Here is a 24,548-nt window from a genome sequence, read left to right as displayed (position 1 = left end):
CAGAAGGGAAGTGTTTCTATGAAAGGCTTAACTAGAAACATCTCGTGGTTCACCCAGTAAATCTGGAGATCGTTCCGGTCAGAAGTGTGCTGTGCCATGACAGTTGGTGTTGCATGTGCCCAATCTCCCATGGTTTACAGGTCCAGACCCAGTTACGAGTCAGGTCCTGCTCTGAGTAATTGCATTTTACTTTTTTGAATGAGATCCCTGTGGTTTCCACCTGGTGTCCAAAGTCCTCAGCATGAATTGTCACAAGGTCACAACTCATCAAAACCTGTTACAGTGGAAAACAGAGTGATGGGGACAGGCTTGGTGGTGTTACACATAACCCTCCATCTCTTTTTTGTTGGTCCATGGAAGGGGGTGAGGGCAGCCTGGTGGCTTGAGTGACCAACTGGGTCACATCAGTCTCTTTTCTACCTCCTGATTGAGGTCTATTCAGTGAGGGGAGGATACAGATTGTTTCAGATGAAAAGAGGTGACACCATTACTTCTTCTCCAGCCAAACTACATCAGAGCTCATGAGCAGTAAGACCATTCTATACCACGAATTTCAGAGGGACCACGTGAATTAACCCATAGGCTAACCTGACATTTCATTTTCTAGGTCTAGCTGACCCTTGTCATGGCTACAGTAAGTCAGCTGCATTGATTTACAGTGAAATTCATGTGCCTAACAGCTTATAACATCTCTGGAAATGGATTTCATCTCCCAAGTTACTTCGGCCCATGTTGCTTTTTAAGTTTTGAGGCTTTTTAATATTTTATTGCCACTCAAATATTATGAGTTAAGAGTTGTGCAATAGACCACAGGGAGGCAGGCAGTTAGACACCTTCAGCAAATCCTGAATGTTCTTTGAAAGCATTTTCCTCACCTTCCATGGGTTTCAGATGTACCATATGGGGGAAATGGCATTGACTTTTGTAAAGCACTGCACCTCTTATGGATGCAAATCATGGAGTAAGTGTGAATATTACTTCGTGACACGACATCTCGTCCAGCCTGTTAGTGCTAATTAATGCAGTTCTGAGTGTAGACAGTACTCATTAAGCTTTTCTGAAACTACTAGAAATGTTCATGTAACAGCTCACACATTCTGATGGCACCCACAGTCCTATCACCACATTCCCTGTAAAGTATTTTGGTTCTTTAATCTTTGCTAACAAGAGTGGGAATGAATTGTCAACAGTAATTCTCCAGCACAAGGCCATGGTGTTTCCTCCTAGCTTTATAATCAGGAGCAAGACAAAGGAATCAACATGTTTTTATTTTGGCACTGGTTGCTGGAAGCTGGATTTTGTGTATGTCAGAGTTAAGTAAGTGGGTTACTGTTCTGTTTTTGGGACTTGCCGTGATGAGAACCAGCTTGGAAGAGTTGTGGCCATTCCCTGCTTCTAATCATTGCAATGACAGCAGCTTTGCTGCCTCCAGACTGGATGTTTGCTACCAGGGTGTATTGTTTGGATAGTGCCAGCTCCAGAGACCTTGTGAAATTATGGAATTTTCTTGAAGAACAGGACTTCTGCTGCTGCTGCTGCTGCTGCTGCTACTGCTGCTGCTGCTGCCGCTGCTGCTGCTAACTGGGAAATTTACAGAGGAATGTGAATGAGATGAATGACATTTTTACCAGAGAGGAAACCCAGATCTGGCCAGTTTTCTTAGGAAAGAAGGGTGCAATAATAAATGAGAAGAGCTGGGGCAAAATCCTTGTCCACTTCTAGGGAAAAACCACTCTTTCTGGGTGAGTTATCATATCATATCATGTCATATCATTGGCAAGGACAATACTCCACTGTCTTTCCACATTATAAGAAACAGTTCCCATTTCTAAGAGTTTTGTTAACTTCATCAGGTACCTAGAGGATGTTATCTTCACCTAGACAAGCAACTTATTTTTATTAAAAACATTGTTTCATTAATTAGAGGATAAAGGAAATGTAGCAGGAATATCTCCCACCATTGCAGGAAATGTTAAGCACTTCCTTTTGGGTAAGTGTTGTTCATGGGGCCTTGGATGGGTAGGAGAGGTCATCTCCTTAAAAAGGGTACAAGGAAGATGCAGCTTTAGATTTCACAGGTATAAGGGTCCAACTGCTGTTTGGGCACACCCCACTGTAACATGTGGCATGAGTAAAGATGCTCTCTTGCTGTCTCCAAAGTATTCCAAAACCCATGCCTGTTTTGTGCCAAGGGAAGAGACTGGACTATTGTAGAGAGCTGGTAATTTCAGGCTAAGTGTGATGAAACTCCCTACACCTGCTCTGAAAGCTGAACAGTACAATTTTGGGCAGAGGGAACTTTGTTTTCCAGGATTTGCTGCTAAGCATGAATAAAATTACTTTTCAATCAGGGGCTTCCAGTCTCTGTTGCTGCTTATTTAACCTACCAGGAGAGCTCTTTTTTCACTAGGTGAATCAAGCTGCCCTACATCCTGGGTCTGCTCTGGGTAGGAGGCAGATCCTGCCAGGAGAAATGCGTGCCACAGAGAAAAGGTGGGGAAACTGTCTGGAGGCTTTGCTAGTTGAAGGATCATCCTACTCCAAGGGCAAAGTCCATGGCTTTGGCACACTCCTAGACAGCAACAGGCAGGCACCTGTATGGTGAGTGCACCTTTGAGGCAGCTTTACCTCCTATTTCACTGAAAATCCATGTGGGAAGGCGATTTTTCCTTGCTAGTTCTAATCAGGGTCAGGACTGAATCACTGCTGGGGTTCCTGCTCTTCTTCAGCACTGCAGACAGAACCTGCTTGAGATACATTGTGATCTCTGTTGAAGAACCTAACAGTATTTGGGAGGCAACCTTGCAGTTTTGCCTTTTTCTGAAATTAGTAGTTTTAAAATTCCAGGAGGTTTTGCAGTTTGTGTTCTGGTGGTTTGCCCCTCAGGGTTACTTCAGCAGCTGGATGTACATGTGGATTAGATGAACCCATAAAACCACAATCTTCACCTTGCAATGGAGCCATGGTCACCCTGCATTTCCTGGAGCAGGGATGGATACCTTTGCTGCCTCTTGCCCCTCTGTACTGACCTTGGGATCGCCTCCAGAGCAGAGCTGGGTCACCTTAGCTACTTGGTCTTAACCCTCAGCAGCCAGCGGTCACAACTGCCTCAATATTTATCCCCTTAATCAAAGCCATCCCCTTGGGTAGAGTGAGCTGGATGGGTGAGCCTGCCTGGGGCTGCATACACAGCTCTGTGTTTATACCTGTGCCCTTAAAAACAGGAGAGGGAACTGTGCTTGTGCTCTAGCATTTGGTTATTTTATCCAGGACTTTGCAGCCCACTGGCCCCTTTTTGACCAGAGAGTACATGAAGACTTACGGTCTTGACTTTGAGTCTGACAGCAAATCAAACCCAGCAACATCCCCAGTTAAAATGAGACATCCTGCTCCTTCACACCACCATGTCAGAAGAGTGACTTCATTACCTTTTTATGGGGCAAAGAGGGAAATTTCCTGTATCCTGTGTAAGTTCCAGATCCGCCCTCACCATGAGCATCCTTGTGGTGGCATGAAAACGAGCTGAAAACAAATGAAAGAAAGTGCTCACCTCCACACCTCTCCTCCCAAAGCAAACCTCTTCACAGCCAGTATATTCCAGAGCATGGCACAGCAGCTGCCTCTGGTGTTACCCAGTGAGAATAACCCCAGTCCCAAAGACTGATGGGGGGGGGGGGGGGGGGGAAGCAGTGGAACAAGTCAGAGCTTTACCTGTAGGCATCATGGTGTGGGTGCTTCATGCTGTGCACGTTTAAATCAATAAATCAGCACTTTTTGGAGGCCTACACACATACTGTCTTTCTTGACTGATCTAATTATTTAATAGTGACACGCTTGCAAGAGAGCTACTCTAATGCAATGTCTAGAGATTTTCTATTGCTGGGCAGCATTCCCCCCTGATTTACACCATCACAAACTGCACCCTTCACCCAGCCAGGACCAGGGGGGAAAATCACCAGAAGGGAGGCTGTCCTATTTCCTAGGGCTTCAGTCTGGCAGGAGCTGCTCTGTCTCCAGCCCCATGGGTGCTCGCGGCCCGTGCTGCCCTTCTCTTCCTCCAGCCGGGGCTCTGTTCAGAGCATCCCCGCTGCTCTCGCCCCTCTCGTTATCATCTCAAGGTGTGCACGCGTGGGCAGGGGGGTGAATACCGCCACCCCGCACCCTTTCTCCCCGCGTCCTTCCATCCCTTCATCCCTTCATCCTCCCCCCAGAGGCGATGGGGAGCCCAGATGTCGGCAGGCCCGAGCCAGGTTCATCTGTTTCACATGACCCAGCGCCAACTGCTGCTCGCTGCCCTCCTCCCTCCTTCCTCCTCCTTCCTCCCCCTCCTCCTCCTCCTCCTCCCTCCCCGGCTCTGCCTCTCAGCCTCGCAGCGCGGCAGCGGCCGCGCAGGAGCCGGGCGCCGGGGGCCGGCAGGCGGGGAAAGGGAAGAAGAAGGGGGAAAGGAGGGTTCCGTCATCCCGGCAGGGAGGATGGGACGGCCCTAGGAGCGGCCGGGAGCGGAGGGAAGGGCCGCGCATCCCGCGCACCCCGCGGCGGAGAGGCGGGCGATGGATGCGGGGCGGTAGAGCCGCGGCCTGGAGACGCCGTGCCGAGGGGATGCGCTCGCCCCGGGCTCGGAGCTGAGGGGCCGCCGGGGCCGCCCAGGCAGCGGGAGAAGGTAACGGGGTCTTTGTCTGCGGAGGGGAGGCGAGGCCGGCCGGGGCTCCCCTTCCAGCCCCGGCCCCCGGGGAAAGCCCAGCCGCAGTGTGAGGGCTGCTACACGCCCCCTCCCTCCATTTACCTCAAACGGAGAGAAATGTGGGCAGCAGCTGCTTTGCCTGTCCTTAAAAATAAAAAATCAAAAATCCCCAAACCCTTGGATTCGGTGGGCGAGTAACGGAGCCGAGTGCGGCGGCTGGGGGAAGGAGACGGTGTGTGCGGGGGGAGAGAGAAGCCGGTGCTGTGATTCCTTCCCCCCTTCCCAAGCAATCTGTCTGCCTGTCCCCACTGACTGCCAAGATGGACTGCTCCTTCCCTTCCCAAATGGCTGCAGCAAGTTTAATGCAGAGCCGGGGGCTTCGCTAAGGGGAAAGCCCCCCGCTTCTTTTTCCTTTCCCCTGTGCACCTTTCCCTGAGTCTGGAATGGAAAAGTTGCTCCAGATTCAGGGCTAGAAAAGACAAATGTACAGCTCTGCTTCCAACTGTACGGGAGTGCATCTGCACGCCTTGCCCGACTCCTCCGCCTAAGGAGGGCTCTTGGCCGCATTGTCAGCCGCTGGCTGCTGGGGAGGGCTGGAGAAAAGTTGTTTCAAACCTCTCTATAAAATTTCCACGGGAGACAATTGTTTCTAATAATAGCCCTGGCAGCGGTTTAGCAATACAGCACACACAGATGCGGAGCGATCTAGCAAATCTCTCCCAGGCGAGTCAGGTCGCAGGGAAAGCTGAACTCCCAGCTTGTTGGTTTGGTTTGGGATTTTAGAACATTGTCCTGAACAAAAACGCCGGCACCGCTGTCCTCTCCACCGGCGAAGGGGGTGTGGTGCCTGTGCCGGCGCGCTGCACCTCCTGGGCTCGGCTGAACCGGGCTTTCCCCGTGCCTCCGGTATCGGGAGAGCTTGGATCCTGCTCTGCCAGGGCCAGATGGATATCGGGGTGTCTGGGAGCCCCTTTCCTCTAGATTGGCGCCCGGGGTCTGATGCGCATCCCCCACCCATGCATGGAGGGGACTGTGTTCGGGCGTGGGTGTCTGTGCCATCTTCCCTGCCTAGAATTGCCTGCCAGGCACCAGAGAATTCCCGGTGGAGCTAAACCCATCCGGCTGATCCCTTTCTCCTTGGGGTGATAGCAGAGGCCCCGCCGGAGGGCTGCTGCCTGCACACTCACTGGGACCACGATGCTGCCTGGCCGGGTGTGCCAGCTCGGCTCGGTGGCTCAGAGCTGCTTGGCTCGGCCTTCCTGGCACGAGTTACAGGTAGCCTGTTCTCTTTCAAATATTAATATTGGAAGGTGTTTTTTAAGCCAGGCAGGTATGTGCCATTCTGTGCAGGAGGGTGAGCTGCTCGTGGGGTGGTTTCTGCAGCCCAGCTGTGCTGCTGAGCAAGGGGACTGTGGCAGAAGCATGAGGAGGTACAGATTTATTGCTTCTTGGTACAAGAGGGGATATTTTGAAGGGTCTTCAGCTCAGTACCACCTTGTGCTGCTGCTAAGGTCAGCTGTGTCCCTCAGTGGACCAAACAGGCTGAAGGAGTTAGCATTGCTCATCCATCATGCTCTATGATCAGCTTCCACAGAAGGGAGGAGTGCACCAGTGGAGAATAGGATGTGGATTTATGCACGTGGAAAATACATACTTTTTTCTTAGGTAATTTTTTGTTTTAAATGCCCAGGCTAAAAATACAGGATCTCTGCTGTTATTTGAGCATAGATGCACCAGCCACTCACAACCCTTTTGGGCAAGCTACTCTTATCTCCTTTTAGACTACTTCTGGTGATCCTGTTGTTGCATTTCTTAACTGGTTATTGCATTAAAAATGTAGCTTAATATTCGATGATACCTGTGGTCACAGCATTGGGTTGCTCAGGGCCCAATGCAGCACCACTTGGTGCAGAGAGAGATCCTATCAAACTATTTAGCCGTGTCAAGAGGTTCAGCTAGTGCACTGGGTGTTGTTAAGAAGGACATAAGACTGGGGAAGACTTCCCAAGTCACGGAATCTGGTCCTACACATCATGTAATTACAGTGGTACATACCCTCTTTGTTGCTACTGTTACTCTGTGAGTAATAGCAGAAGGCTTGAATCAGTTTTGAGTGCAGCTGAACAGCAAAGCCAAATTAAAAAGTATGGATGAAGCAGAAAACACAGTATTAGGGAGAATTGGAAAGGGACTGGGAGTCACAGAAGTCTCAAGCTGCAGTCTGTTAGGACGGTGATGGAAGGGTCATGCACTGCAAGAGGGATGACACGTGGAGAGGGTATTAAGGAGTGTGTTGATCCAGCATTAACCAAATTTGGGGTCAGAGCTTAGTGGTGTCCCCTGAAGATGCAGAAAGGCACTGTATGACCCACTTCTTGTCAGCTGGATTGCTGGGACAAGCAAATGCTGCTGTCACGCACAGGGCCACACTTGGGCTCAGCTCTCAGGAAACTTGGGTGTCTTTTACTTAAAACACTCTGTTTGAGGAAATCAAGGTTCCTGGTTCTCTGACCTGCACCCAGAATCTCCATCTAGTTGGGAGCCATCCCACAGATGCCCGTCTCTTGGGGAGCTGGGGGTGGGGGGAGTGTGCTATGGGGTCAGCCATAAGAGCAGGTAACAGTGGCTCCCTGGGATCCCCATGCTCCATCACAGGATGAGGTGCACAGCTGGCTCCCAAGGTCACTCAGCAATGCCAGTCTCCAGTTATCCTTGCTGGCTTGCTCCTTCCAGCATCTGGAGGAGAGAATTGCCCTGCAGCCCAGTGCAAGCAGAGCATGGCAGCCCAGCAGGCAGCAAGGTCTGACAAGGTTAAGCTGTGATGGAATTGCTTACAAACCTCCTCCAGCTCCAAATCCCAGGTAGTCCCAGCCTCTCTCAGGTTCCCTAAGTCAGCAGTGCATTGCCCAGCACAGCCTCAGGGACCACTGCAACTGACAACATCCACTGATAATTCTTCTGCTCCCATCCCAGATTTACAAAAACTTAATCCCTAGCCCTCCTGTAAATCTCAGTATGTGCCATGTCCTAGAAAGCCACAATTTTGTGAGGCTGCACAATGAGTTGGAGCCTCTGTCTTCTTTTCTGGGGATGAACCTTGTCAAGGACCAAAAATGGCTTTGATTACTTTTCTCTCTGATCTGACACTGAGAGAGGACCCCAGACAGATATTTGATCAGTTCTGAGCTTCTGGGAGCACTTTCATGTTGATGAATTGCAAGCACACAAGTTTTGATCCTGTCTCCTCTTCTCCAAGTCACCTTTGCTCTCCACCTACTCGCGAGTTGATGTCAGCCTGAGGGTTTACTCCTTGCCAGTGTTTGGCTCCCATAGTGTGCCTGCCAAAAAAACTAGAAGACCCTGATGTACCTCCCCTTACCAGTGCACCTCTGCTTCATGGCTGTGTCCTCTGAGGGCCCAAGTCTGGTGCCAGATACCCTGGGTGCCTCTCTGTGGGGTGAGGTGGGATTTCAGCCCTTGCCCAGACTTAAAGAGAGGAGGCCAGAGGAGGTGGGACCATCAGATTTCCAGTGCCACCAACAATGTTCTTGCTTGCAACCAGCTTTGCTCCTTTCCTAACAGAAAATATTTCTGCTGTTGTCCTGAGCTTCTCTGTGACATTTTTCTGTGGTGTGGAACAGTTTCTGCATCCCCACTCTCAGGAAAATAGCTCTAGTGGGTAGCTAAATGATCTTTTTACCCTCTGTCTGCACTGGTGGGATGAGGTGTGATTTGGTGTATTAATCTTTGGGAAGTCATTGAGGTGAAAAAAAGGTAGGCAAGTTGACTTTTTCTTATTTAAATTCACTATAAAAAGGTCCAATGAAAATCTCCTGAAAAGCTACAAACCAAAAAGAGGTCGATATTCCCATTTTGGCTAGAGAAATCCTTTTGTATGTACACTTCCACACATAACGCCTAACATTTTGACAATGGATGTTGGGCTTGCCAACTCATTACTCTCAGGCTCTAGTGTTTAGATTATTTATTTATTTTTCTTCTTAGAAGTCTCCAAATCTCCCAATCAAAATAAACCCACCCTTGTTTGGGTTTCCTGGCCGTGTGGGATTGAACGTGGCTGCAGCTGTACCACACATGCTGTAAGCACTGCTGGCATCCCGTCCTTCCCAGCTGAAATATTCCACACAGGGAAGTGCTTTGCAGATGGTGAAGCAGCCACAGGCTGACCCTGCATTTATACAGGACAAGCAAGGGATGGAAAGCTGCCGCATCAAGTGAGCAGCCTGGAAAGGCAGCACAAAATCTGAAACTGAAACGTGGCACCTGTCCTAGAGAGGGGAGTGTGGATTGAGCTTCTTCCACATTTAAACATGGTTTTGTCCTTGCTGTGCATGGGGAATGTCTCTCCTGCCTACCCCCACCCTGGGTTTTGTGAAGATACCCATCATCCCAACACGTGGCTGCCACGTGTGTGCTCACACACTCATTTCCTGGTGAAACGGGACATGCAAGGGGACAGGGATGATTTAGGGGATGTGTAATCAAACACAGTGCTTCCTTTGTGCACACACACATCCTCCCCCAGTGTGGAAGCATGCTGGAAAATAAATTTGGAGGGTGACTTACACCATCTTATGCAATTCTGAACTGCAAAATCCAAAAGAGAAAAAAGTTCTATCTGAAGTGGTCTGGGCTCCCTGGGATGCTTTGCATCCCTGCTGAGGTGGTTATGCAGTCATTAAAGGTTTGACCTGGACTTGTGCTGCAGGAGGTGATGGGAATTGGGAAAAGAGACTTGTTCCTCACCAAGACCAGGGAGAACTGCCAGGAAGCACTGCATCTGCTTTGCCTTCATGTTGCACCATGGAGCGTGCCGTCTGAAATGTTCTGGGAGTGTCAGTGCTGGGTGAAATATGCAAATCCAGTGGTGGTCCCCTCTCACAGGCACAGCTAATTCTGTACATGGAAGAAGGTTGCTCCAAAATGAGTATTGAATCTATTGAATCCTTGGAGGTCAGGGCTCAGGGGTATCAGATCCAGCTGCTGAGTTTGCAGACATTGCATCAGGCTGTTCCCTCTTCTCTTCCCATTTTGCATTTGTTCTTCATAGTACTAAAGAGCTTCTGAGTTTAGTTCCAGAAAGGAATATCCTTCCCTGACTCTTAAAAAGCAGAGGTATATGGTAGAAAACAGCTTTGTATTGAGGTGTTTATTCCAGGTCTCTCCTATGCAGAGGTTACAGACTGTCCATATTTAGCATGTCATGAGATGCCCTGATGCAGAGGTGACCTGGTCTTGCTGCACCAGTAGCCAAAGAATTCTCAATACAGGTGATGCAATATCCTGGCATTAGTCAAGTAGTGAATGGGGGTATAAAAGCACGGGACAGTGTAGTTTTCCCTGCTTGAGCCCTGAGTGGGGCTAGTCTGAGTTCTAGTCCTCACCAGACACACAAATGCTGAGCATCAGGAGCTGTCAGGACTGGAGAAGGCAGGTTGGACCCCTTCATACCCCTCATCCAGGGTGTGCAGGCAGAGCCCATGGGAAATGTCCCAGCCTTGCAGCCCCAGCTCTGCCCTGCTCAGCAATGGAAGCACTCAGGAGCAAAGTGGGAGCAGAAAGGGTCAAACCACACTTCTGCAAGCAGGACTGGTTTCTGAAAACACCTGCATCTCTGAGGATGAGTCAGCTGCTTGTCATCTGAATGTGCTCTGCATCTCACTCTGTCCTGCCTGTGAAACCCAGCTGGGGGATGATGCCCACCCTGCAGTGACCCTGTCAGCTGCTGCTGCTCAGGCAGAGCTGCTGGTGGCTGCCCAGCCTGACCACAGCCACAGCCCTGCCTCTCGACATCAAATGTGTGTCAAACCTGCTGATTAGCAGTGGCTGGAAATAACCTGGTGACATATTTTCCCACTGGAAGCATATCAGTTCTTGGAGTGTTATTCACAACAAGAAGGGAAAAAAACAAAACAAAACAAAACAAAGCAACAGTTCTATACACAGATTAACATTTTGCTTTTTTTTTTTTTTCTTTCACATCTGGAATGACTTTTGTAAGTGTGTTTTCTATTATGTGTTATATATTAACAGTGCTCAGTGCTCTCTATTGACCCACTCTGTTACAGCTCCTGAGTGATGCACTGCCCAGTGCCTTGGCTCCATTGATCAGGCCAGCACCACTCACACCTCCCAAGGCTTAGTGATACAGTAGATACAAAACACTCAATGAGCACTAAAAGGACGCTTCAAGCCATAAATCTTAATTTGTCCTTTAAAAATATTTCACACATACTATCACTTCCACTGCCTTGGGTCGCTTTGGTCATCTTCCTATGAACCCATATTGATTTTTTTTTTCTCCAGCAAATCACATTAGTTTCAATAGCAAATAAATTGTCCTGTTTTCTTCTATAACTAAACGAAACCTCCTGCGAATGTGTTCCCAGAAGACTTGGATGCTCTCATGTAATTACACCCTGTCTGCATGCCCAAACAAATGATATTTGGAACATTTTGCTGAAAGTATGCCACGTTTCAAGTGTGAAACTATACAAAAAACTAAAATTTTATGTGTGTTTACAAGGAATTTTAAAAGACAGGTGTAGGGGAGATTAACAGACATGATAACATATTTGGGAAAAAAAAAACAAATAATACTAATACTAATAATAGTAATAATAATAATAACCTATTGCCATGTACTTTACTGCCACATGGTCATTATCCTGTGATGACCCACAGTGCTTGCTGCAGAATATAGAAGGGAATGAACCAGAAGGTGACCAGGAATCCCTGCAAAGAAGTTGATGTGACTTATAAAAGGCTTCAAAGTCCCTCATTGGTAAAGGATTTCCCTCAAAGATAATTTAGATCATTTTCCCTTAGATTGTGCTGTGTCGTCTGTGCATAGCAAACAGAGTAAACACAGAGCTCTTCCAGGGGAAGCAAGACCCTTCCAAGGCATATCTTGGTTTTCTTGAAGCACAGCTATGCTCCAAAGTTGATGAAGAACCTGTCCCAGAACCACTGTGCTTGTCCTTGTGCAAAGACACTAGAGACCCTTTATCCTCTTTCCCTCTGGGCCTCCCATTTTAGCTCTGCTGTTGATATTTATTTTTTGAGCTGCATTAAGGATTGGCAACCCAAATGATGGATCATGGCTTTCATATACAATGTGCAACCACGGGATGAAACTGCAGAACTTGCCTTAGAGGGATTATTATCCAGAAAATAAGTTCACCCTGGGGAAAATAAAAAATAAAAGCTCACCAAATAAAGATGTTCACAGAGTTTAACTGAGCTGAGTTGGATCAGGAGAAGGTTATGTACAGGGCAAATTATTTTGGGTGTTTACTGGGAAGTTGGCAGCAAGGAAGATTGTCTACCTGTTGTATTATTAACAGAGGTATGAGGGGGACTGTTTTCTGCAATGTTTTTTCTTGTGATAGTGGCAGATTTTCAGTCTTTGGGCATTACTTTGGCATGCAGAGGAATAGCATAGTCTGGATGAATAGTCCCAAGGTCTGTAAGGTGGGATGAGGCTGTGGGCTGCCCTTGCCATTCTCTTTCCATGTCCTATAGGATGCAACCCTTTGGCTGTAGTGGTTTCATATGGATCAAGTGGTTTCACCAGACCTAAAGATGCCCTAAATGTGAACAGCTCTGTAAGAAGTGATGGAATTCTGAGCAGGACTGGAACTCTTCTTCTCTCACCAAGGCTTGGTGTTGGTTCCAGGCAGGAGCTATCTACCAGGTCTATGAGGCTGTGCTGGGAAGTGTGTTGGGAGAGGATGGAAGCCCCATCCCCTGACTCATTCAAAACTCATCTGCCTGACAGTGCTGCCAGCAGGGAAGAGCCCCAAGCTGGTGGGAGGAGGAGCAGCTGGGCTCCCTCTTTTGCACTATTATTTATTTATTGTTTATTCCCTTGCCCTGGGTGCAGCCAGCTTGCTGCACATGCATAAAGGCTGTAGGAGCAACATGGGCTTCCTAAGTAAAAGTGAAGGAGGCAGCTACAAGATCCTAATTTGAGGCAAAGTTTTAAAAGCTCTGGCACGTTCTTGACCTAAAAATGCTGGCCCGAAGCAGGTGACCATGTTAAACCACATGTACAACTAACCAGCTGAGTCAAGGTTTATCAAAACACACTTCTGTTGTGTGCAGAAGGGGTTTCAAATATGTAAGGTTTAAGACATCTGTGGCCAGTGAAAACTCTAGACTAAAAATAATAAATAATACTGAGACTGTGTAACCTCCCTGTGGTCAGCCTCAGCTCCAGAGCTCATAGGATGCTCTGACCAACCATATCAAAACTCCTACACTCTCCACTCCTGCCTTGTAAATAGGGGGGATAATTCTTGGAAGCTGTTATATTTTTAAACTGGCAAATGGTTTATTTCCTTGCCAAGAAAGGGAAGGGAAAGAGTTACAGGGACAAAGGAGTCAAACATAGTAAAAAGTCTGCATTGGGAATGCCCTCTCCTCCTGCCTCAACATCAGAAGGCAGGGAGGGTGCAAGAATTTCTGCTTCCCTTTGTATTTGAAAAGATTGAGATCTGTATTATTTTCAAGAAAGAAAACAATACGTGACCTAAAACAGCACAGTCTCCATTCTAGTGAGGAAGCTGATCTGTCCAGGAAAGGACTTTCTTATCTCAGGATATAACTGAAATCAGGCCGTCGAGGCTGGCCATGCTCAGAGCAGTAATTTAGGCATCTGCCGGGTAATGCCCTGCTGGTTTAAAATGTGGTGTTGAAATTAGATTTCATTCTGACTACACAGCTCAAGTACCAAGTGTTTTGAGGTTAAGACGTGGCATTCCCGGCTTTAAAGTTCGCCTGAGAGTTATTGCTTGATGTTGTAAATGGACTTAAGGACCGTAGGAGACGGTTTTTCATTTCAGCCCTGATACAGTAAGCCACTTAAACACTTGCTTATGTCACACTGAAATAAAGGGGATTTATGAACACAGCTATGGGCTTTGCTGAATCAGAGCATTTTTGCTGAGCGCTATTTAGGGGAAGCGTGAAAAATAACCTGTGCAGATGTCCCTGGGTGATGCTGAGCCCAAGCAAGGCTGGAAAGCACTGTGTGGAGGAAGCAAGGAGCCCCTGGGCAGGCCAGGAATTCTTTTGTCAGCTCCTAAGACAAAACAGGGAAGTCACCAGGTCACTCAGCCTGTAGCTCGCCTTAATTTTTGTCCCATCGCTCCCTGTCGGCATCCACACAATGGCTGGGTCGCGCCATCCGTTCGAGTGGTGCTTCCGACAGGGTGACAGCGTGGTGACACCATCCTGCCTCCCTTCTCGAGGAGGACTCTTGCTTTCTAATTACTGAAGCTGTTCTCCTCTCTCCTGATAAATGAGTGTTTGCAGAAATGGTCGTATCACTTGATGCAACCCCTCTTAAGCACATCCCTGTGCAGATCCCCCATGCGATGGGTAATAGCAAGCACTGCTCCCTTCACGCTGGACAGGAGAGGATTTTAAGAGCTGTATCTGTAAACATGCTTTTGACAGTTTTGCCTCTGTTCACTAATCCGTTGGAAAGGACATTAATTTTTCAAGGAGCAGGATAAAGAAGCTCGCAGAGAAAGCCAAAGGCCTCGCACGTGATACATTCCTCTGGTCCTGTCAAACCTGTGGGAGGTGCTGCATCATTGTCAGCTTCTGTTTTCTGGCCAGTCAATCCAGCTATGGACTGTGCATGTATTTCACACAGCCTCAAAGCACTTCCATTACAGGGGAGCCCACACTGCTTTAGAAGGTGAAGTCTCATTATGCATCAGCCATTGGCTACTTCTCTTCATATCACCATCGTCCATATCTACAGCATATTTCTGTGGCCTTTCTTCCCAGCTTCAAAGCTCCATTTGCCACCAAGTTCCCTTGAAATGGAATACTTCAAAGGTTATTCCTGTTACTTGAATATGCAACATCTTGGTTTTCTTACCAAAGTACTGCTAGAAGGTGACAAGTGCCTGAGAATACAGCTGGGATGCCCTTCCCAGGGAAAAAAAACTGGCTTCCAGCTAACCTCTCCTGCTCCAGAGTACCAAATAGCCTTTCCCCTAAGAAATAATAGCATGAACAAATTTGAATGAAAAATTGTCGTCTAATGGATTCCTACTTCTTCACACCTGATTCCTGGAAGTGTTCAAGGCCAGGTTGGATGGGGCTCTGAGCAACCTGATCTAGTGTGTGGCATCCCTCCCTGTGGCACAAGGGCTGGAACTAGATGGTCTTTAAGGTTCCTTCCAATCCAAACCATTCTGTGATTCTGTACCACTTATTTCAGAAACCTCAGCTCATGTTCTGGACTGCATTGCTGACCTTGGCAGACAGGATGGGCTACATAGACCTCTGCTCACAAGCCAGGAGTAATGGGCCAAATTAAAATCATTTTCCTGCCTCTTGAAAAAAACAATAACACAAACTATTCACCATTTATCTAGAAAAGACTTGTGGAACTAAATAGTGGAAATGAGGACTGTACTGAGAAACAAGAGTTTCTCCTGACTGTCTCACATCCTCAGAGCTTCAAGCCACCGAGGCACGGGTGCCTCAGATATTGCCCATTTTAGTGAAGAGGAAGAGCAGGGAAGTGAGTATGTGTGAGGGCTTTGGGCTTGGACCAGAGGATGGCATGAGCAGTGCTTCAGACCATGGTGATGTGCTCACCAGTGCAAGGCAGTGGGCAAGCCCCATGTCTGGGGCAGATGAACCAGATTTGCACCAATAGTTATCTTCCTCCTCTTCATTAGGTTTTTTTTCCCCATTGAGTCACACCTAAGGGACCAGATTTAAGCATTGGAACATGCTTTCCAGGGAAGTGGAGTCACCATCCCTGGAAGTGTTTGAAAAATGAGTAGGTGTTCATAATGTGGTTTAGTGGGCATGATGGTGTTTGGTTGAAGGCTGGGCTTGGTGTTCTTGGAAGTCTTTCCAACCTTAATGATTCTGTGATTCTATGACTGCAAAAGCAAGCAAGCCCCAAGGGCAGAACCCAGCCAGTGCTCCTTCTCAGGATCTCCCCTAGGTCCCCATCAAGGGCCAGCCCCGTGGCTCAGCTCCTTGCACACTGTCTCACAGCCATCCTCATCCCAGCCACCATCAGTCACATTTATTAGGTGCAGATGCAGGCCAGCAACGGGGAGGATGCTCTGCAAACACATGGCATAAAAAGAAAGATAGTCCATTCCTCCAGGGGCTTGAGGTGTGAGTGTAGGACAGGAGATGGCAGATGGATGCAGGCACATGAAGAGGCAGTGCTGGTCAGTGCGACAGGCAGCTGCTTGCCAGACTGGCCCCAGTTCAGCAAAGTGAAGTGCTGCCACATGCACAAAGCTGTGCAGACAAGAAAAACATACTGCTTTTCCTCCCTCCCTCTCTCGACAAGCTATAGAGTTGCCAGGATGAGAAGGCGGTAAAAAGTGGTCAAGTGGGAGCAGGATGTTTAATCTAAGAGTTTACTGTAATCAGTGGGCTGTCATCTCTCCCTGTCTCCTTTCAGCGACTCCGTCCAAACAGTGGACAGAGTGACACAGATTTTTGTGGATTCAGCACAGTAATTGCCTCCCATACAGGCAGCAAGCATTTAGGAAAGATTCTGCCTCCAATTATAATTTCTTATGTGATTCAAGGAAGAAAATGCCATATTCTTCTTTACTCCTGTAGTCACCAGCTAATGAAATGTGCCACGGATATTTATAGAACTGACATTGTAAATAGCATTTGCATTTGGTGCCTTTGAGTTATTTAGTTTGACGGCGCTTTCACCAGGAGGGTTTTTTCATTTTGAAAGGGAAGGGTTCTCTTTGGAGCTGTTTCCTCCCATCACCTTGGCTGTTTGTGTTGGATGAAGCAGTTCTGTGGGCAGTTGTGATAATTTAGTGACAAAGTGTTGGTGTACAGGGATTAGCTGAGTGTTGTGAAGGTTTTGGGGCTGTGTCACAGACAGTTTATAGGATTCTCTGAGACAATGTTTGAGTTACAGTGAAGATGAATAGAGAGGAGCGCAGTCATCAGAGCACTTCAAGGCACAAAGCAAAACAACTGCCAGCCTGCCTTCCCTAGGAAACCCGTTGTGTAAATATTTGGGTAGAAGCCTCCAAAGGAGATTTAAAGTCTTGTGATAAAGGTAACTAAAACGTCCTTTCCTTGAGGAAAACAGCTGTGATTCAGAAGATCCCATGAGTAACCACAGAACAGATTTCCTTTCTGTAGCATCTCTGTATTAGAGTAAACAAACGTATATGTCAGGACTTGCTGTCACTGATGGACCTCAAAACATTTTGCAAAGGTCAGGATCAGTTTTTCTGTCCTCAAGGTGCAGAAGCCAAGGAGCACAGAGAGAATGTGTGCCCTGTGTACAATCAGCCCTCATGCAGACTACTCCAGCTCCTTAGCCGCACAAACACATTGCTTCAGGTCTTCACATGCCTTACAGTGTCTGTGTTTGGGTATTGAAGATATATTATCCCTTTACACACTCATGTGTAGAAATGACAGAGCTTTTTAAAAGCACTCATGCTCAGTTCTTCTAGCACTTGGTGGGGGGGTCATGCTGCATGTGCAGGCACTAAAAGAAGTGGCAGATTTTTAGAAAAAAAATGTGACTTACTGAGCTGTTTTGGGGGAAAAAAATGTGTTCTTCATTTTGGCACAAAATTTCCATCTGAGCTCATGTTAAGTCTGGCCCATGAGATGCTCGTGGCTCATATTCACACCCGGAGCGTGCAGCTCGCTGCCATCTGGGTGAACTGTTAGCACTCAGGAGTGTGTAACACAATCCCACCTCTTCACATGTCTCGAGAAGCTTTGGAAATCTGAGGGATTGGTGTGGATACAGCATCCAAGCAGAGCAGCAGCTGAGTGAGCAGCAGGAATAGCCATGGAACTAAACTAGGAACTGTCTCACCTCACTTGAAATGCTTGAGTGTCCTCTTTGCTTTGAGCATCAAGGGCATCTCAGCTGTTAGGCTGAACTTGGATCTTTAATTTGTGGAGTTTGGGAAGAGGGATCTTGTCCTCCAGAAGGAAAGTGTGGAATTGTGTTGGTACAGGAAATCTCACTGTGACAACCAGGATTTGATCCTCTGTTTCCCTGCCACATCAAGCGTCCTCCTCTTCTGTTAAGTCTGCTCAGACATTGTTTCTTGTCCCTTTGCTGGGATTTTGCTTTTTCAAGGTGAAGGAAAAGCTATGCCTTTGTGTCTCTTAGTTCAAGTTCCTCTTAGCTTAGTTCTCTCCATCCTTCTCTGGGTAAGAGCCTTGGGAAAGGAGAACCTCAGTTCAGTCCTGTGTTCTCCCTCCATCTAAACTCTGGTACTCTCAGCTCATTTTGGTGACCTCCTGCTCCTATCCATCAGGCTTTGGTGTTGATTTCCCTTCTCTGCACAGGGAAGCAGAAAGCATTCCCTGGCTGGTTTCACAGGAGCCAGCAACAGCCCCATGCATGGCAGTGCAGCAGATAGTGCAGAGCAGCCAATTTGCACAGTGTCAGAGGCAGCATACCCAGACAGACTGTGCTAAATCAGGGCCTTCTCGCTGTGCTTTGAAATGTTCCTGTTTCTTGCTCTGACAAACTAGCAGAGTTTGTATTGATCTGACAATGCAAAAAAGCACATAATGTGGGCTTCAGACACCTGGTGGAATAATAAAGCAGAGAGGAGGGAGGGCAGGACCATCATATTTTACCTTATATCAAGTAGGAAGCCTGTCTCTACCTTCTTTTCTTTTCCCTTGGAAAGCACTGCTCACTTCTAAGGCAAATGAAAAACCCTGTGGCTGGAGGAAAGAACTGCTGTAGCAGATCTCCAACCTGCGGACCTGCTGAGCTTCAAGGGATGCCCATGAAAGGCCTTTCAATTAGTCAGCCATCATGTGCTGCATTTCAGAGCTTTGCTTTATTCAGATATTTATTCTTGTTCCCAGCTGTTTGCGTTTGGGATTTCTTTTAGCAGTGAAAGCACTAAGGGGTTATGAAACTCCAGGCTGGAAAAGAATGGAGAGCTAAAGAAGCACCACATGGGAAGCAAGTGCTTTGCTGAAACACTATAGCACAAAGTCTGACATCTCAGAAAATGTTCCCTCTTCCCCCTTTCACCTTCTTTTATTCATATTTCGACTTCGTTATAGCCAATGGAGCATAAGACACGAAAGCAGGACTGTGTTCCCATCCCCGCCATCACCACAATGAACTCACTGCTTTATCTCTTGCCTTGGGTAAATTCATATTAAACTGGAATATCAGTGCATATTCCCCATCTTGGAGATGCAGTGGATACGTGACAGTAAGAGGATGAGGGAGATGTCAAAGCACAGCTCAGGCACTCAGAATCTTATCTTCTGGGGAAGCCCAGTGAAGGAAGCTTGGGGTTCTCTGTGGCTGTGTGAACATGACCCACACAACTCTTCCAAGCAGGAGAAACCATTGCAAAGCCCTTCTGTGAGCCTCTGGTACAGCTTTACAACTGAGCTGAAATCTGTTTAATAGTGAAAAATCTTGCTCACCGAGTAATACACCTTAGGAGAAGCCATATTTTGCATAACATTTCTTGCTGGAGGAAATTCTCATAAGACAATTTATTGCCATGGCAGTAACTGGCTGACATTTATGAGAAGCCTTGTTTTACAAGGCTTTCCTTTGGCTGCAATGCCAGGGCTCCAGTTGTGCTGATGGAAGAAGAGAAGGAAAGTGATGTTATTTGGTGTGCAGGATACTCAGAAGCATGTGGATGTGAATAACAAAAAGGGGTAAATTTTGCATGAATTGCATGGGATTATGCCTTCCAGAACTGTAAACTGTGGTGAGGTGAAGGGAAAGGCTCATTTTGTCTGAAGTTTTCTCGTAATGAACTGTGCATATTCAATGGCCAGCTTGAGGTTCAATGGAGTTGTTGGAATACTTGAATCTTTGTTTTGTGGAAGGGGCTGGGTAAGACTGACTTCAGTCTGGTACCAGGAAAGGGACAGATGGATGTAGGACAGAGCTGTCAAGAGGGAGGACAGAAGCGCCCAGAAGAGGCTGATGGGATCCTGTGCTGAGAGACAGCAGGATGAGGATGCTGCTGGAGGTGGCTGAGGTTGCAGGTCCTGTGGAAATGGCCACACAATGCCTGGATTCTTGAATGGGCAAAGTTGATGGTGGAGCATCCACCACTGCTGGCCGGATGCCAGCACCTCCAGCCCCATCAGCCACAGGAGCAGCTGATTTTTAACCCGCAGAGCTGAAGCAGAAAGCTGAGCTGTCCTCAGTTAACCCCCCAGCACACTTCCCACTCTGCAAGGCGGCTTTGTGTCAGCTCAGCTGGCACTGGTGGGGAGAGGTGATGGATGAGGGCAGGAATGCCCAGAATGTTGCAACACTCATGAGTCCAGTGGTCTGTGACCCCCCCTGCCAGGATCCTGTGGACTCTCTGCTTCCTTCTGGTGATACTTTAGGACTCACCATGGCAAGCAATGTTATTAAATTGAGCTGGGGATCCATGAAAGCACAGGAAGGTGCCTTGGCTGGGGGTGGTGGGTCCTTGGGGGGGCTAAACTGACCTCTGGGGGTGTGCTGGGTCTGTGCCAGCTGGGTCCAGGTGTGCGTGAGTGTTGTAGGGCGAGTCCACACTGGGGGAGCTGCCTGTGTGCTGCCTAAGTCGTGCTGAGAAAGGGATTTCCAAGAGCCAAAGAGGCTTAAGGCTGCCCATATCCCATTAACAGATAGTGGGATTGTGCCTGTCTCTGAAGGGCTTTGTGGGACTGAGCTGGGATCTGTAAATCTGCAAAGCGAAGTTGTTCCTTACTCACAGTGCTCTGTGCAAGAGACGGCATGATGCACTGTAGAGGAGTTCCCTCAGACCACAGCTCATTTATTTTTTAGGACCCCAATCTATGGACCTTGGAAATCTCATATAAGTCTGGTACACATAATAGTTTTATTGATATTATTTGTTAACTGCTGTAATAAACTGTTGGTGTGGAAGCACCTTTAGACCAGTACAATGATGTCACAAGTGGCTCCCATGGTACATCTTAAATAGAATACTCCAAGTAGGACAAGGCCATTTCAGGATTCAGGGCTGAACAAGCACCTGGTGCCACTGCAGGGAGCTGCATCAGCACAGCCCAGGAAGGAGCCTGGCTCCACAGTACCTGTGGCATGGCTGGAGCACTGCTGTTGATGGGCTTGGGGAAACTTGCCTGGGTGTCTCCTCTGCTGTCCAAGCCAGCTGCAGAGCTAGAGGCTTCAGTATGGAATGTCAGGGCCCCCGTGCTGCCAACTACCCCCACCCCCATTGTACACACTGGAACACCCTTCTCCTGGCAGCTGCATCCGAGCAGGCACCAGACACCGCTCCATGACAGCCACCAGGGTGGCTTTTCTTTGTCTCCTTCCAGCCTTTTCTTTACTGTGATGCCAAAAGAAGGAGGATTAATTTAGAAAGAAATAAGTAAACACAAACCAAAAGGACTGCATCAAATGAAAGCCTCCAACTTGTGCTGGGGGAGGTGAGCAGCCACGTGCTGAGCTGTAACACTGAGCACCCTGACACACGTTCCTCTTCTCTCTTGCAGATGACAGAGGGTCGCAGATGCCAAGTGCACCTCCTTGATGACAGGAAGCTGGAGCTCCTTGTTCAGGTAGGAACTGCACATTTCATCATTTGATAGTTTGCTACAGCCGTGGGTTTTCACCAGGGTGGGGAGAGAAAAGGATTTTCAAATGGTTTTCTTAGCAGCTTCATGCTGTGATTGCCTGCAGAACTCAGGGATGCTACAGTAGTGCTGCCTGGGAAGGATCTGTAAAGGCATATCTGAGGGAAGGACTAATTCAAGACATATTTTTACTTTATTCTGTGCCAAAACCATCCCAGTCCCTGCCATTGAGATAGAAAAGCACCTCTGGTCATTTTTGACACTATTATTATATCTCTTAACTATGTTTTTGAGTCACTGCTCAGCTATGAGAAATGCAATGCATCTGCTTAAAATACCTCCAGCTTCCCTGCTTGCCATCCTGAATCACTGGGCTTCAGTGCTGGGCACCACAGCAGAGGAGATTGTACCCATGCTCCGACCTGCACTGGGAATGTGGCTGGCAGCAGAAGATGCTGTGGTGGTCATGCCACAGGCAGGCATTTCTTGGAGGTTCATGTGTCAAACACAAATATGTATTAAAATTAGTCTATGTTCCATCTGCTTTATATTTTGCTTTATATTTCACTTTTGAAAAAAAGAAGGAAGACTGGGAACAATGGGAGTCTGGTGGTAGCTTTGTAAGGATGGGCTGGTGAAAGCTGTAGCATCCTAGACTTTCCTGACAATTTTGGCTCCTGTCTCAGAGATCCCCAATGGGTTAATAACAAGAATTAAAAGAATGTCTTTCCTTTTACAAAGGCTTCCACAGGCAGCCACAGGCAGCCAAAGCAGCAGGAAATGAAACTTCCCATAGCACCCAAATGCCCTGGCTACAGCTGATAAGATGGGAGGGGGGGGCAGGATCCTACCCAGCACCGGCAAACCTGAATGATGGCTGAAGGAGACTTGAATCGCCGGAAGCACATTCAGCCTCGCTTTCTGGAAACTTGCTTAAAAATACCATTACAAAACTGTTAATGGGTGATGTTTTTTAAGCACATAGTCATCTAGGAGGTGAAATCCCTCAGCTACCCCAACATGCAGTGTGTTCAGAGAGTGCCTGGATAACCATGAGTCAGGGCAGTGGCGGAACGAGAACAGCCAAATCAGGATGACTAATTAAAACACAACACTGTACCAATGGTCTCTGCATAGGATGCATCAGGTTCTCTGATGCTTTGCAGCTGGCTGGGGGGAATTTTAGTCACCTTCATCACAAGGACACAACACTTGGCTTCCTATTTCATCTAAATGCCTTTCCTAATTTTTCTTGGTTCAATTAAAAATTAAAATGGACTATTGGAGAATAGCTCTGCTAAAGCACTGCTCAGTATATTAATAATCACAGCTTAAAATATACTGCAGGAAATCTATGTGAGCTGCCCTGGCCAACCTACTTATTTGAGGTTTGATCAATGGCACTAAAAAACCACAGGAAGATGACAGCCAAGGAGGCTGGTGTGGGAAGATGTGTCCACTTACGAGGGAGCAGAAATGGTGTCATGTGATACTATGGTTTTTTAAGTGTTTGATCACACCTTCAATGGAATTCCTTGTAATCAATACAGGAAGCAAATTGCTCTGTAAATCACACTAACTAGTTTGCAAGTGACCCATGGTTGAATTTTATTAGTACAACAAATCGTTTTGCTGTTTTCAAGTAATGTGTGAATAGGGGAATTCGGGAGGGTGATGATGAAAAATTCATGCCCAGAAAAAGCAGTAACCTCTGTTGCATGCAGTACTCAGATCTCTGAGTACCCCCATATGTACAGGAATGTCCACTGAGGCATCTGAGATGCTTTGTTTTTTTAATGACAGTGCTGTTAGGTAGCTTCTAGTCAGAATGAAATCACTTTTAGATGTGGGCACAGCACTTTGGTTTGCCTGCCTGTAAAGCACAGGCAAAGGCACCAGCATTGGAGTGGTCCTGGAGCTGCTCCACTCAGCAGGACTGGGCTGAGGTTACCAAGATGAGCAGCTCTTTGTCCCAGTGGACTGGGCTCCCTCTGGGAGCAACATGCACTTTGCTAGGGGAAATCTCACCAGCTGACCCATATTGTTTCTATCTTATCATGAGATTTCAGATAAAAGTTGTTTTGTAAGTCCTGAGCACCGTTGTTTTTGTTAGTGTTACCTTATCTTGTAGCTGAATTGAACTAGAAGCTGTAAATAAAATGTTCATCCAAGCCCAAGCTTCTGGCTGTCACTTCAAAGCTGCATTTCTCTTTGGGTGTCTTGCCATGGGCTGGAACAGAGGGCTGGTTTGCTGGGTTTTAGCATGAAAGAGGTTCCTCTGTATCTTTGTTGGGCCTCAGGATCTAGACCTGCATTGGCTTGAATTTCTCAGGAGTCAGTCTCTTAAATTCTCATGAGAAATTTCCTCATTTTCACCAACCTCAACCTTTCTTGGAAGCTTTTCCACTCCTGTGAGAGTTTAGGAAAGAACACTGGCAATCAGTAAACTTGATTTCTCTCCACAGATGAGATCAAAATAACAGCCTAATCTGGATCTGCCTTTACATTGCTTTTCAGTGCCTGTGTGTGATATCAGGTGCTCTGCCTGGAGAAGGGCTCAGGGATCCTGCTGCTGTGTTTTCATAGAATCACAGAAAGGTTTGGGTTGGAAGGGATCTTAAAGACAGTCTAGTTTCACTCTCCCTGTCATGGGCAGGGCCACCTTTCACTGGAACTAAGTAAAGAATTTCTTCCTAATACCTAATCTAAATCCTTCCTTTTTTTTTAGTTTAAAACAGTGCCCCCTTTTTCCACCTCTATCTGCCCATGAAAAAGTAACTGTCCCCCTTTTTAATAAGACTCCTTTAAGTACTGGAAGGCTGCAGTGGGGTCTCCCTGGAGCCTTCTCCTTTCCAGGCTGAACAACCCCAGCTCTATCCTCTTTTCTTCATGGGAGAGGTGCTCCAGCCCTCTGATCGTCTTTGGGATATTCCTTTTTGGTGTAGAAAAAGACCAGCAGAAGAAGATGGGTCTGATTGAAGGAGAGAGCTGGGTATGGTTCCCTCAAAGGGATGCAGGAGGGCTCCTGGAGCATCTTGAAACAGCTTAGGCCAGTGACTCTGGGGAGCTGAAATTATTTCCTATCCTGCCTGAAGTGCTGCTGGGCAAAACCAGATACATCTGGGAACAATCAGGGTGTTTGCAAAAAACAGTGTATTAAGCAAATGTACTCCCTTTTTGTCTGTGAATTAGCTGTGATCAGACTTGGGGGTTTATGAATACGTCATTTGAAACCTTGGTGGGTAATGAGGACCAT

General features: G+C 47.4%; 1 protein-coding gene across 2 annotated transcripts in view; it reads left to right on the top strand.

The window, feature by feature from the left end:
• The window catches only part of LOC131591516 (FERM domain-containing protein 4A-like), a 176,600-nt gene that overhangs the window by 28,510 nt on the left and 123,542 nt on the right, over positions 1-24,548 (top strand). Inside the window, exons 1-2 of one of the 2 annotated variants that reach the window (XM_058862308.1) lie at positions 4,542-4,660; positions 21,212-21,277. In XM_058862308.1, the coding sequence (XP_058718291.1) occupies positions 21,212-21,277 (66 nt within the window). In that variant the 5' untranslated portion in view covers positions 4,542-4,660. Of the gene's footprint in view, positions 1-4,541; positions 4,661-21,211; positions 21,278-24,548 lie in introns of those variants that run through there. The other variant, XM_058862307.1, reaches the window with a different exon arrangement.

The sequence above is a fragment of the Poecile atricapillus genome, chromosome W (assembly GCF_030490865.1).
Source record: "Poecile atricapillus isolate bPoeAtr1 chromosome W, bPoeAtr1.hap1, whole genome shotgun sequence".
Classification (NCBI taxonomy): Eukaryota; Metazoa; Chordata; class Aves; order Passeriformes; family Paridae; genus Poecile; species Poecile atricapillus.
The sequence above is the reverse complement of the archived record's forward strand: the minus strand, read 5'-3'. Positions and strand labels throughout refer to the sequence as shown.